This window comes from Anser cygnoides, chromosome 8, assembly GCF_040182565.1.
Source record: "Anser cygnoides isolate HZ-2024a breed goose chromosome 8, Taihu_goose_T2T_genome, whole genome shotgun sequence".
NCBI lineage: Eukaryota > Metazoa > Chordata > Aves > Anseriformes > Anatidae > Anser > Anser cygnoides.
Genome location: NC_089880.1, coordinates 10,686,430 through 10,700,109, shown reverse-complemented (window position 1 = coordinate 10,700,109; position 13,680 = coordinate 10,686,430). Strand labels below are relative to the sequence as shown.

The 13,680-nt window shown below is 47.9% G+C and overlaps 1 protein-coding gene across 11 annotated transcripts in view; it reads left to right on the top strand.

Moving 5' to 3' along the window:
- Positions 1-2,944: 2,944 nt before the first annotated feature.
- Positions 2,945-13,680, top strand: part of DNM3 (dynamin 3) — a 181,283-nt gene continuing 170,547 nt past the window's right edge. For 7 of the 11 annotated variants that reach the window (XM_067001516.1, XM_048080188.2, XM_067001513.1 and 4 more), the window contains exon 1: positions 2,946-3,133. In XM_067001516.1, coding sequence (XP_066857617.1) covers positions 2,988-3,133 — 146 coding nt within the window. In that variant the 5' untranslated portion in view covers positions 2,946-2,987. Of the gene's footprint in view, positions 3,134-13,680 lie in introns of all 11 variants that reach the window. The other 4 variants (XM_048080190.2, XM_048080189.2, XM_067001517.1 and 1 more) reach the window with 2 other exon arrangements.

The following is a 13,680-nucleotide window of genomic DNA, read 5'->3' as shown; positions in this document are numbered from 1 at the left end:
TTTCCTTTCTGGATTTCCCAGCACAGAAAGAGAGCGCTACGCAGATCATCGAGCAGCTCCGTCCTGACACTGCAACCAGCCTGGGTTTCTCGGGGCTGGTCGTGAGACCTCCAGCTGCAGAGACCTGTGCCAGCGTGAGCCTGTCGCAGCGCAGAAGGGGCTGCACCAGCCATATCCCGAGGGGTGGCAGGGCTGGGAAGTGTTTTCCCCGTGAATTTTTCCCTGGGGGAGGCACTTGGCTTGGCTGGCTTTGTGTCCGAGGCAGGAGGCGTGCTGCCAGGCTGCAGCGGGGGACTGCTGCCATTTCACGGGGTGCCCTGGGTGGGAAGGCTGCAGGGAACCCTCTGCAGGCTGCAGTGCAGCACAGCCTTTCTTTTACTGGTTTTGGTCTATCTTTCACAGCCTCAAGGTCTCTGTTCTGAGCTCTCCTCCCTGGCGGATGCCCGGGCACGATGCTGACTGGCACGGCAATGCCAGCGCCGCAGAGCCAGGCGCTGAGCAAAACCTGGGGCTTGGTGCCTGCGCTGCCTGCTGCCTTCTGCAGATCAGCTGCGTGAGAAGCTCTGCAAGGCTTCGGGTTGGTTTCTGAACCGAGGAGGAGGTGAGGAAGGTCCCTGGAGAGAAGGGAAAATCACGCATGAAGGAGCCTGCCTCTTCTGAACGCGTCCCGGGGGAGGAAGCAAGCTTGGCTGGGCTCTGCTCCCTGCCGGGCTCTGCTCGCTTTCCTCTCAGGGACAGCGTGCCCAGCTGCTCACTGCAGGCATCCGCCAGCCTCCTTTGTGGCAGTTCATATATAACCCGTTCTCCGTACAGGGAATTGCGCTGGCGTGTATTTATAAAGCAGCCTGGGGACCTGCTCTGAACGTCCCATTTTTAGCATCACGCTGCCTGGTTAGGGAGAGCTGTTTGTGGGAAAGGAGCGGTGAAGCCTGGAGGTGACAGCCCCCTGCCCACCGTGCGGGGGGAGCCAGGGCTCCTTGCCGAGCCCAACACGTGGCAAAAGGCAATGATAAATATTGTGGGGCACAGCTCTGACTGCAGGGTAAAAACAGAGAGGCACGCTCAGCTGGCTAACCGGCGATGGCAGCCTCGTGATCCCCAGGAAAACGGGGACCTGAAGATGTGCTCCAACACCCTTCCTCCCCCTTCTTCACCGATCTCTTGGAGCTGTTTGAAAAATGAGCACCCTTGTGGTAGCACGTGCAGGCATAATGCGAGTGCTCATGCTTTTTCCACAAGGTGGGAAATCTATATCCTTGTCTTTTTTGGGAGGATATTGGATTTTTTTAAGTGATGGAGGTGCAAGGGCAAGCATGTCGTTTAGCGGCTTTAACTCAGCTCAGGCAGAAACAACGTTTGGTTTGGAAAGTTCCCAGCTCTGGGGGGAATAACTCAGTCTTTTCCTAATAATAGATGTTAGCTCCTTATTTATTTAAAATTATGGAAGGAAACAAAGAGAATTAATAAGAAAACTAATGGAAAGGAGAGGTCTTCAGCTTACCAATTTCAGAGGTCCACAGCATTGCTCCCAAGGAGTCCTGCCTTTTCTAGGGGTCGTTTCTCTCTTGTATTGATGAGGTCCTATCGCCAGGCTGCTCTGTAATTATTTCACTGGGGCGGTAAGAAGCGCTCCTACGCTCACACCGGGAGGATTTTGCCAAAAAGCGATGCTGTTGTTCCCGACTCCCGGCCTCAGCAGGAGCCCATGGGCTGGCGGAAGGCCAAAGAGCTACTCCAGTGCCTCCTGGCATGGCCCGCTCAGGCGGGAGCGTGAAAAAAGAGAATCATGCTGCTAATTGGCATAATTATGTCAATAACCCCGGGCCCCATCTAGACAGAAAGGTTCAAGAGGTTTTTCCTTGATGTCTGGAGAGGTGATCTGGCCGCAGTGACAAAGCAACCGCTGCAGAAGCTGTGCCTGCGTTACACTGATGATAAAAACATTTCAGCTTGAGCTAAAGCACAATCTCTAGAAACATTTTAGCCTGAGCTAAAGCACAGTTTCTCCTGGTGAGATGACTGGCGGTCTCTTTTCTTGCCACCTGGGCAAGTCCAGCTCTTACCTTGGTCCTTGCACGGGGAGGGGCTTAACGACATGTGCGCGGTTAGGCCCAAACCCCCAGCACTGTAGGCACTGACAGTGCACCAGGTTCCTCGAGAGCATGCTGCTCGCACGGCTGTTTGCTCTGGGTTTGTGGGTTGCTGCTCGGAGCACGAGGAGGTGCTGGTGATGTGTTCCCAAATCCGCCTTTTGTGAATGGATGTGCCTGGGGGCTCCTGCTGCTGCTCGGCTCCCACGCAGTTGTCTGTGTACGGTTTGCTTTCCCTTCGGTTGTGTTCGCGGCTAGAAGCTGTTCTGCTGTAGGGATTCACTTTTTTACACTGAGAGCCCTGGCCAAGAAGTTTTGATGATGCTCCAGCTCATTAGTGCCTGTCAGCCGCTTGGATGTTTGCAGTAGTTCCCTTTTGTTTCGCTAGTCACGCTGAGCGCGACCGGTGTCTGGCTAAATACAGAGGATAAGCATCGCTGCAAGGCTCCAAAGCCTCTGGGATATTTCTGCCTTGTCACTGCTGCCAGTAATCACAGATAAGTCTCGTGTTACGTGCTCAGCTCAGCCTCAGCGTGGGGTTTTCATTGAACCCAGTGCAGTTCTTTTGCTTCAGCGCCGACGGAAGCCTCGAAGCCCTTCGCAGGAAGGCAGAGGTGCCCTGCTGGTTCCCGGCAGTGCTTTGGAAGGCTGCGGCCGTGACCTGCCCGGGGCTAACCGGGGACCCCCCGTTACCGGCACCCCACCACAGGAGCGGGGCGGGGGCACACACGTGGCTGGGTTCCCGCCACGGGGCTCCCGCCACGGCCGCGGTGGGCGTGGCCGCGCCACCAGGGGGCGTGTCCTCCCCGGCGAGGCCCCGCCCCCAGGTCCGGGTGCGGGGCGCATGCGCGGCGCGGCGGCCGTTACCTGTCAGCGGCGGGGCGGCGGGGCGGCGGGATGGAGGGGCTCATCCCGCTCGTCAACCGGCTGCAGGACGCCTTCGCGGCGCTGGGCCAGAGCTGCCTGCTCGACCTGCCGCAGATCGCCGTGGTGGGCGGGCAGAGCGCCGGCAAGAGCTCGGTGCTGGAGAACTGCGTGTCCAGGTGAGGCGGCGGCGGCCCCTTCCCTCGCTCCTTTCCCTCCCCGCGGTCCCCCCCCCCCCATGTCAAGGTGCAGTTCCCCCGGTGCTCGGCGTGAAAACACCCCCCGGGTCCCTTCAGGGTCCCTTCACCTTCGGTTCAGCATTTATTCTCGCCGCGTTACGTCTCAGCTCTCCCTCCCGAAGGCTGTAGTGCGCTGCTGATGCTGGCTGCGTTGCCAGCATCCCGCTTCCAAAGCACTCGTGAAGCCCTCAGAGATCCCTACTGGCAATCAAATTGTTAGAGGTTTCTTTCAGCAAATCTGTAAAACCTTTTGAGGTTCCGATCCGTGTGTTCATGAAACAGCCCAAAATGTATGTGCTGGGGAGGAGAGGCCTCTTACCTTCCTTGTGTGTAAGGTGGCATGGGGCTGGGGCTGAGCGCGGTGGCTGGGTGCTGATGTCTTCTGCTGGGTCCTGATACCTCCTTCTGGGTCCTGCTGGAGGCTCACTGCTCCCTGGTACTGCTCCCCGCCTGGGGGATCCCAGATCTGGGGGATCCCCGTCTGATCCACAGGCTGATCCGCTCCTGTCGGGTGCCACGTGCCCCTGCTCGCCCCCTTGCCCAAACGAACCTGGGTAGCACAAAAGGTAGAAATGAGAAGTTTGGGCTAGTCTGGCCAGTTTGGACAAGAGGCTGGAGCCTGCTGCACAAGCAAGACGTGAATGTTTCTAGCAAGAATTATGAAGAGAAGCTGAGGGCAATGACTTCTTACGCCTGCGTACTACCACGCACCCTGCAGGCGCTACCAGAGACTCTTCAGAGAAGAGTTTACCAGCGAATATAATCCACCAGGGCATTTCTCCAATGCAGGAGCTGCAGTCTCCAACCCTTTCTTTGAGTTCTACATTGTGGTCCTGTGGAGGAACTTCTTCAGATATAGTATCAGCTGGTCTGTAGGACCTCCATACTTGCCAACATTTGAAGCCTTTTGTGAACGTGACATTAAAATGCATTACTTCAAGCCTAGTTCCGTGAGGTTTAAATAAATATGTTTTGCTCATGCCTTTTCTCCAGGCTGAGCGAGTGTGCGTGGTCAGCAGATGTGTGGTTGCTTGCTAAGTCGTGAAAACTTGATTGTGAACCCTCGGAACCAGATAAGTAAATAGCCATGAGACTGGAAGAGCGCTTCTGGTTGGCAGGTCAGCAGGCAAAATGGTCTGTAGTTCTTCCTAGTTAGCAATAGGACAGTCCTGTTTTACAGGGTAATGAAGCTGCTCTCAGAAAACAAGTTTATTGTATCTGTGTCTGTCTTAATGTGCCTTATAGAGGTAACACGTCTTGTTGTAGAGACATGTTGCGCTCCTTTGTTTGTGCTATGTTGCATATGATGTTTTTTAAGCACAGTACAAATGATAATAATAGTACCACAGCTTTGAAATTATTGTCAAAATGATATAGTCCTAGCATTGCTCTGAAATTGAGCATTAACTCTCATGTATTTTTTTTTTTCACCACACGAATCGTTATCATTAGTGGATTTTGAACTCTTAACCTTCAGAGGGACAGTTAAGATCTTCTCCCTTTCAGGAATAGCTGTAATTGGCACCACGAGGGCATGGGGTTAGGAAGGGCCTTAACTGCAGGACCAAGCTGTTTTTTCTCTGCTGCCTGTAGCCACGAGGCTGTTGTGCCTCCTTCGGCACTTCACAGGGTCTTTGCTTGAGCAAGAATGGCTTTATTTTTTCCACGTGGACAAAGGAAACAGATTTGCTCGCTTGCAGGTGGTGTTGGAGCTCCTGTATGGAGCCTGACGGTGCAGGAAACATGTTGGGCCGGGCTGCGTTACCCTGCAGCTGCTGGTGAATACGCTGGGGTTAGGTTGCATGTGGGATCTACCTCAGTGCTTGTATTTCGTGAGGATGAATTCTTCACGTGTGCCTGCTTCAGCACTTGTGTGACAGCCAGGCCTGCGGGCATCCTTGGAGGCTGGCTCGGAGTGGAGCTGGCACGGGGCAGCGTCAGGTCTCCCAGCGTGACAGTTATCGTTCCTGTTTGGGTTCGCGTCACGAAGGTACTCTTCGCTTATTGCTCCTTTGTGTGCAACGGGATCTTGCTGCTTTTGGTAGTCAAGGACTCTGTTTGAAGTCCTTGACTTCTGGATGTTGTGTTTGGATGAAAATAGAGACTCCAGAGGACAGCTGAGGACAGGAGTCGTTTGCGTTTATGAGTTAGGCCTTGGTGTGTGGAGCTCGTGGCTCTCGCTTGAGGAAGTGGTATTGTCTGAAGAGCACGGTAAGAATGAGTGTTCTTATCGCCTGCTTCTCTTTGTGACAAAAGTCAACGTGCCCATAAAACGCTGAGGCGGTGTTTAAAGCAAAGGGCCTACTGCGGTCGTGGTGGAAGAGAGATTCAAAAGCCTCGAGGGGAATCAAGCTCCGAGTCCTGCAGGTCGGTGGGAGCTAGGTACCTTACCTGCCCTGGCTGCATGCCTGCGCTGAGTACAGGACCGTGACCCTATACGTCATTTGTGCTTTTTGAACGGCTTGCTTTTGATAATAGCAGGGTTTATTAAAAGAAAACGAATGGCAGGAAGCAATCCTTGGAAACTGTGTCCGGAGAGAGAGCGTTTTCTCTTATTCCATATATCAAAATGGGCTTTTGAGATAGCTTGCCATCTGTGCCTTTGGTTATCTTGTCAGGGCCTCTTTCTCCAGATTTGAATTAAAGCCTCCTTTTATTCTTGCAGATAGTGAGAAATTAATAATTTGATTTCAAAGCTGACAGCTATTTACTTCCTTTCCCGCCTAATACAATATAAACTGCATGTAGCCAAATAATTGTTTTATAAGAGATGTGAGCTCCTGATTGTGAGCCTGTCAGTCATAATCGAACAAGAACTCTCATTTTAAGAGCCTGAGGTCTGGCTTTGTAAAACAACTCTGCAGCTTTTTGATCTGAGACGTTTTTGATGATTGTACAGCCACTGCTTAGCGTAGAGCTGTTTATGATGAAATGTGTACTAATTTTTGTTATTCCAAATACAGTTCCTCGTGTGCTGAGCTCATTCTTGTTCCTTGAGATGGCGGTGGTGAAAAGGCTGTGTTGAGTCATTAGGGGAAGAGAAAGGAGTTTCAGTCTGACCATCAAAGCAGAGAATTTCTCCAAAGAGAGCAGGCGCATACTTTGCCTGCTTCCTGGGAGAGACGCGGTTAAATCGGTGCAAATATTTTATTCTTTTAGTTACTAGCTGTCATTGACAGACAAACTTCTTTTTACAGAAAGTTCACCTCTGTATGAAACAGGCATGAAAAAGCTAAGCAATAGGAGACACGGACTGAAATGTGGCGCTATGTATTCTTTTTTAATCTTAAGGATTTTCTGGAAATGAGAATCAGCCACTCCTTTTCCTGACTAATTAAGCCATTGTACAGCTGTATTGAGCCTATTAGTCTAGTTATCAAAATACTTTGGTGCACTGAAAGCAAGAATTGTTTCGGGGTATTCCATTAAGTGGAAAGAGTAGCAATGAGGCAGTGGCTCATTTTGGTTGCTTCTCCAAATACTACTTCTACATTTAGAGGTTGGAAAACAAACTTGGCCATGTGGATGTGATATAGATGGCCAAGTTTTGTCTGCAGGTATAACTCTGCTGTGGATTTTAAGCTCAGTTTTATGTCAAGTCTTGAGAACCGATACAAAGTAAAACAAATGTATAGTTAAAACCAAATATGCTGATTTATTTTTTTCACGTGTAAAGTAAAAGTTTTCCTTGAATACTTGAAAGCTGTTTTGAGGATCCATGGCACTTTAATTTTATTGATTAAAAGATCTCTTGTTCATTAAGGAAAGCTGTGCTCAGTAGTGAGGCAGAGTATAGGGATCCCTGACCTGTATTCTGCTGTGTAAGTTCCATGCATCAAGCAGTTTACAGCGATGCTAATTCCGTAAGTAATTCTTACTGCTTCTGTAAAGTGTACCTATGAGAATACATGTGGTCTTAATATAACTGTGGCATTTAATAGACAATTAGTATGTTGTACTTGTTTAGTGATTGCAAGCTTAGCATTGGAAGTCTGAGACCTAGCTTTCAGAAAAACCCCAAACCCCACCAAAAAAAAAAGTCAAAAAAGTCTCATCTTGAGTGCCTTCTGAGAGGTCCGTGGTACAAATTCAATTGCAGTTGTTATGGGAAGCTCAGTCCATCTCTGCTTTTTACAGGTAAATTGTCCTCCAGTGTGAGGTTTGTATAGTTTTTCTTTTTTTTTTTTTCTTCCAAGATTGTATGTATTAACTTACTTCTTACCTGAACTCCTCCATATTAAGAATTGCACAGAGGCACTTCTGAGAACTCAACAGATTGCCTGACTCTGTCTGACTTGACAACCCTGCTACACCCTGCCTTCAGGAAGGAGCCCTATCCTTGGCGTTTGGCAGCGCTGGAAACAACAAATAACACGCCCGGTTGTTGTCTTGCTGTTTCCTGAAGGGCATTGCTTCTGGTAATGGTTCAGACTTGTGTAATTCGCCGTTGTAGACAAAATAGGAAACGCCACTTTTCAGTTTAGATAAATGGATATCAGCGATACGATTATTTTGACGTTTCTCTGTAAACACAGGAAGTAAGCTGCTGTGGACTTCAGCAGGGAAGCAAAGTGAGGATGCTGTTCTCCTCTCTGCCTCCGACTTGCTGTATGACCTCAAGCTGGTTTTTAAACATTACCTACATCAATATCCACGTGCACATGCAAAGTCTTTACTCCGTAGGTAGGCTTTAGATTTTTTTATTCCTTTATTTTTAATTTCCTTCTATTTTTAAAGGCAAGGTTAGCATATCATCTTAAAATCTGTGTGGAACAACTGTGACTGTAGTCTAAAACTTGCTGTTTAGCATTTTTCTGCCTTGTGTCACGAGTGCTCTAGATATCTGTGTGACACCAAAACTGAGTGGTGGGTCTGCTTCGTACAGCTGAGGTGTAGCAGCGTTTCTCCTTTCCAGAAAGGGACCCTTGCTGCTCTTCAGTTTGTGCCTCTGACAGCTTGGTCGTTGTTTGGGGTTTGGTATCCATCAGCTGATCATTGAGCAAATTGATAATCTTTGAAGGATTCATGCATTTCTTACATAAAGCCTGCCTAGATTGCAAGCACGGAGGGCAGAAGCCATTTTTGCTTTTCTGTTTTTTTTAAACAGTACATTGCAAAGTAAAGCCTTTGGTAAATAGAAGCCTGTGAACTCCCCTTGTTCGCTGTGCTTGTGTGCGATGGGTTACTAGGAGCCCTTTTAATGCTGTGCGTCTGCACTGTAAAGCCTGTAGTGTAAATATGCTGAGAGCAGGAAATGAGCATTATTTAACTGTGACCTTGCATCTTTTTCTTCAGCAAGTTGCAGCGAGACGAACAAGGCAGCATTATTGAACTAGAGAGGAGCAAATCCCATTTAACCGCGTGCTGGGCTTTGATGTACTGCCAAGTACTGTTGTCTGTGATAGCCTCTGGGATGCAAAGGAGACTGGAGCTGGAGATAAGAGAGGTTTTCAACCAAGGCATCTAGTGATAATGTCAGCTTTCATAATTTGTGTGAGGAAGTTATGCTTTTAATTCAATACCTAGCATAGTATTTTTGCATCCCAGTTCCTGTGCAAAGTCACCAAGATTTCGTTCTTCAGATACGTAGGAGTTCTCCTAGCTGTAACACGGCTCCATGTCTGCCCTCACAGCTGACATAATCACAGCTGGATTAATCTTGTGCACTTGGTGCCTTGTTTACTATGTACAGCACAGCTGCCTACAAACGTACACGTGTATTTGGTAGTGCTTATCTATATAGGACGCTCCGAAATTGTCTCTGTGTAAGCTCCCCTGCGGAGAATAGGCAGGGCAGGAATAACTGGAAGGTATCCCTACCTCTGCACCACGACAGTGGGTGAAACGGGTGAGGTTCCTGCTCCCAGCTGGGCTGCTGAAGGCATTTTTACCATAATCCATCAGAGGTGATGTTGTGCTCTTGTGTGCTCACCTGTTGATTTGTCCAGGTGCTCCACAAATGCTGACAGAAGATCCCCGAGGTCTGTCACTGCTGCGAAGCCCCAGGAGTTGCTCCTCCCCTGCCACCTCTCCCTTTTGCTGTCTTTCTGTCTATAAATTCAGGCTGTCTTTGTGCTGCACTTCCCATTGTGTTCTCCCTCCATACATTCTGGGGGGAGTAGAACAACTGAATCTGCTTGCATTTAAGCTTTGCAAAATGATCTGAAATGGCTCGCCTTGTACAAAGGAAGGTAATTGCACAGTTTGACACGTTTGTCATAAAAAAGAAATGCATTTTCACATTGCTTCTGAAGAGACAGAGATTTTGGACTTGACTGGGACATGGCGTAGCAGATTGTATTCCCTACCCTTCTTTAAAAATTCTGTGTTGGTGGATCTGAGCTCAGGACAGGGTGATTTGGGAGGAAAGGCAGAAGCTTATTTTGTCTGGGTTTTTGATGGTAGCACTGAAATCTGCATTATTTCAAAGTTCTGCAACAACAGAGTATCCAGAGGTGAGTTATTTGCAAAGTGCAAGTCATTATGTAGTGGCTGGCTTCGTGCAGCTGATATGTGCACCGTACTGGGGACGTTGCTTACTGTTTAACCCTTGCAATCAGAAAATCTGTTTGATTATATTGTAGAGGAATACTTTTTGCTCAAATCTTTTTTTTTTTTTTTTTTTTTCCCGAAGAAACACCGTTAATAGTGTTTGTGTTCCAAAAGCTTCAGTGCGCTGATACCAATTTAAATTGAATAAGGAATCTCCGTTGTTCATTTCTCGTGGAGAGACACCAAATCTTGCTGCATTAGTATTCATCCTGAGGTTGGATGGGCTTTCATGCTCTCACAACGTATGCAAATGAGTCCCTTCCTAAGAGCAACCATATCTGATTAGGGAAAATACAGTTGTCCTGAGAAGCCTGCTTCACTCTTTTCACCGTGAAAATCGGAAGAATTGCTGTTTGTTTTTGGGTGTGTGTGTGTTTGGTGGTTCCTCCCCCCTGCCCCCCGGCTCGGAGTTGATGGGGAGCACCGCTGTTTCCGGAAGCTTTTGTCAAATCTTAAAGGAGAAAGAGAGAAAAGGGCATTTTCACAAATGGAATTGGGGTGATGCAGCAGAGCTTTGGACGCCTGCCAGGGAGGACAGATGCACCGTGCGTACAGTGGCTTGCCTACGAGCCTGCACGTTGGCAGCTTCCTGATCTGTTAATACAGCAAGCCCACAGCCCGGCATAATCACTGCAAACAGAGCACTGTTCATCTTAGCACTCCTCGGGGTTTGCCTGGCAAGTTTTCCTAGCTGTGTGTGTGTGACAAATTTTCAGGCCTTTAAACATTATTGAGACTTCAAAGCTTTCTATCACATAATAGATTTGATATGTGTATATATATATATATATTTAATACTAGGAGGTACATTTACTTGGCTACAGTGAGCAACCTTGTCTTTTTCAGTGCAAAAATGCCATGTAAGTTATTCCCAATGCTGCCAGAATATGGCAATAGATCTGGAGGACCAGTGGTGGTCTGTACCTTCTGTTCAAATGTCTCCTCCTTTGGAGAACCTTTTGACTCCAGGCATGTATAATGGAAGACCTCACCACTGGGACTAGAGTAATTTTTGGCACTGATTTCCTCATAGCCCAATACTGTTTCATGGGGAGGTGTGATAATTTCTGCTTGCTCGTTGAGCAGAAGAGCTGCTGCTGCTTAAGAAAAGCATCCTCCAGATGTGGGAGGCGTGTAATGACAGCGTCCATCTAAGCCTGCTCTGTTTGCAGTCTTGTGCAGAAGGAGGGAATCTCATATGTTGCTTTCTCACCATGGTGGTGACTGTTGTCACTGAACAAGTTGTAGGGGAGGTGCACAGCTAGCGTGAGTGAGTAGTTTATTTCTTACCTTCAGAGTCTACGCTCACCAGATTCCCATGGTTTGGGGTTGGGCGAGGGTTTTGTCTGTTCAGGTGTGGGTTTTGCACCTTCCCCCTCTGGATTTTTGTATAGCTGGTCTCAATTCTGTAAAGCGGGGAGGGGAAGGAGACCCAAAGAGGTGTTGTAGTCGCTAGGTTGTAGTGTTGTTATAACAGCTACAAGATTTTTTTTTTTTTCTCCTGTGGAAGAAAGGGAGAATTTTGGTTCAACTTGTACGTGATCACCTGGGAGGGATGGGTTGGATAACCGGGCAGTGCCTGCGTTGGCTGTTCAGTCCCGGTGGCTCAGCAGTGAGGGATGCTGCTGGGTTGGAGGACGGCTTCTCAGAGACGCCAGGCGTTGGAGCTAGGAGGCCAATTTATCCCCTCTGCTTGAAAGGAAGAGAGATCCAGTCATCCTCAAACTGCTGACCGCTCTCTTTCTAACCCCTGACGGCACGCCCAGCTGTGTGGGCTGCAGCGTGTAGTTACTGCTCCTGGGTATTGCGTTGCACCTCGGTTCAGCAGTTTAGCTCCTCTCTCAGGTGAAGGAAAATCAGCCTTGAAGGAATGCTTACTACAATCCGAGACCAAACTTCTTAAGAGAAAGTGAGCTAAGCACTAAATTGTGGTGGTAGGGATGCCACCATCTCTGCTGGTGGTTTACAAAAAAAACCTAGAAAGACTGGTATTAAGCTTTAAGAGCTATCATAGCCAAGATTGCTAAAAACCCACAGCATCTTAATGCGTTCAGCTTGCCTAGTAGGCCTAATTAAGATAGGTGTCATTGGTCTTCAATAAAGAGGATTAATTATTTTGTGCGTCTTCATGTAAGCCCCATTATGTTAAGCTGAGGTTTTGCAGTCAGCAAACAAAGCTGTGGGAGATTGTGTTGACTGACAGGCGTGCCAAAACAAAAAGCACTTACTATCCTATAACTAATCAGGGGAGGGGAGGGATGGAGTGGTGTCTGATCGTAAGAATTGGTCTCTGCTTGGAGTTAACGAGAAGGAACATACATAGCTGAATATCAGTGGGATGTAGAAAGCGGTGTGTGCTGCGTTATTAGTGGATAAAAATGGTTGGTGGTTGAGAATGGCAAAGCCTTAAAAAAAAAAAAAAAAAAAAAAAGAAGGCTCTTAAAGCCAAAGAGGTACTGCCTTAAAGCTTTTAGCCCAGGGACACGTTTTCAAGAAATCCTCTTTCGTACAGTCGTTTGAAGGGTAGAGGAGTTGTGCTTCCAAAGCCATTAAGGAAGAATAAATACATTGATGGCAGTGCCACTGATGACAAGCTGCTCTGAGAAAGTACTTCAAATCCCTCGATATCACAAAATTAATACCTGGAAAAGTCTCTGCTTAAAACCCAAGGTATACTTGCCATCACTGGGGTATGCTCTGCTTTGTAATGGCCAAAAGTGGATGAAGGACCTCTGGTGAGATCCTCTGCTATTGGTGAGCACAGGAGGGAAAACAAAACGAGCAATTGTGCCCAAATAGGTCTGGGATGGACATGTTAGTGTTAAGAGTTCTTTAGTTAGAAATTAGCTGGTTTGGGTTTATGGGCTTGAAAAGTGAACCTGAGGAAAGATGTTAGCAAACCCTAATGTCTCTTCTGTAGGCCTGGACCGTGCTTTTTCCTGCTGTGCTGTTGTGTAGCACTGATAAATGCAAAACCAACAAAAGCCCTTTGTGGTACTTGGGTGCAGTGCACGTCTGCTGTGGAACTGGAGGCGCGTTGGCTGTGGAACCGCCCGCTCTTTGCACGAGAGATCGCCGTGCCCCTGGTGTGCCAGTCCGGGAACAATGAACGGTCTGCTGGAAGAAAGCCGAGGAAAACTGTTGACTTTTGGCCTAATTGCTTCCTGTTGCAATTGAAGCTGCATTGCATTCCTTGGCTAGCCTTGGGAATGAAGGCCGGTGCGTTAAGGTACCGCGTTGTTTCCGCTAGCAGCCCGTGGAAGGCACTGAGGAAGCTTACGGGCATGGGAAGGACTTTGGGTTGTGGAAAAATTGCTGCGAGTGGAGTTGCTAACATCGTTTGATAGATTTAGATGGGTGATTTTTGCTCCTCCATAAGAGAAGTATGGCTGTATTTTGGTTTTGATATACTTTTTTTCTTTGTCAGCTATAGTCCTGCGTTATAACTAGACAGCCTCATCGAAGATAACCCCTGTCTAGTTTGCTTTTCAGCATTTTGCTGTGGTTTCATCCTGTTCTGAAATTTAAATGGTGTTCCCTCTCTTGCGTGGGACTCTTCCCGTTAACGAATTGTCTAATTGCTATTTTGGCTTACTTGCTTCCAGAGCATCAGTCAGAGAAGGTAGTAATGTATTGGTTTGGCCATTAATTACGTGCTTCCCCATCCTTTGACATCGGTTTTTGAGACCTGGGTTTTAGCGAGTCAAATTCAAACTAACATCTGTTACCTTTGCATGTTAGTGGATATGCTTGTTCAGACTTCTGACACTGGAAATGACTGGTATTGGGTACTGAAGGCAGTTCAGCTCATATCAGGCAGTAAATGCATAAGTAATTTTAAAGCTTCTAGGGTAAAAACTATTTGGCCCTAAAAATATCTAATGATATTCCAACAGATGAGCGAATTCGAAGGCCGATGAGTTCCTGAAGTGATA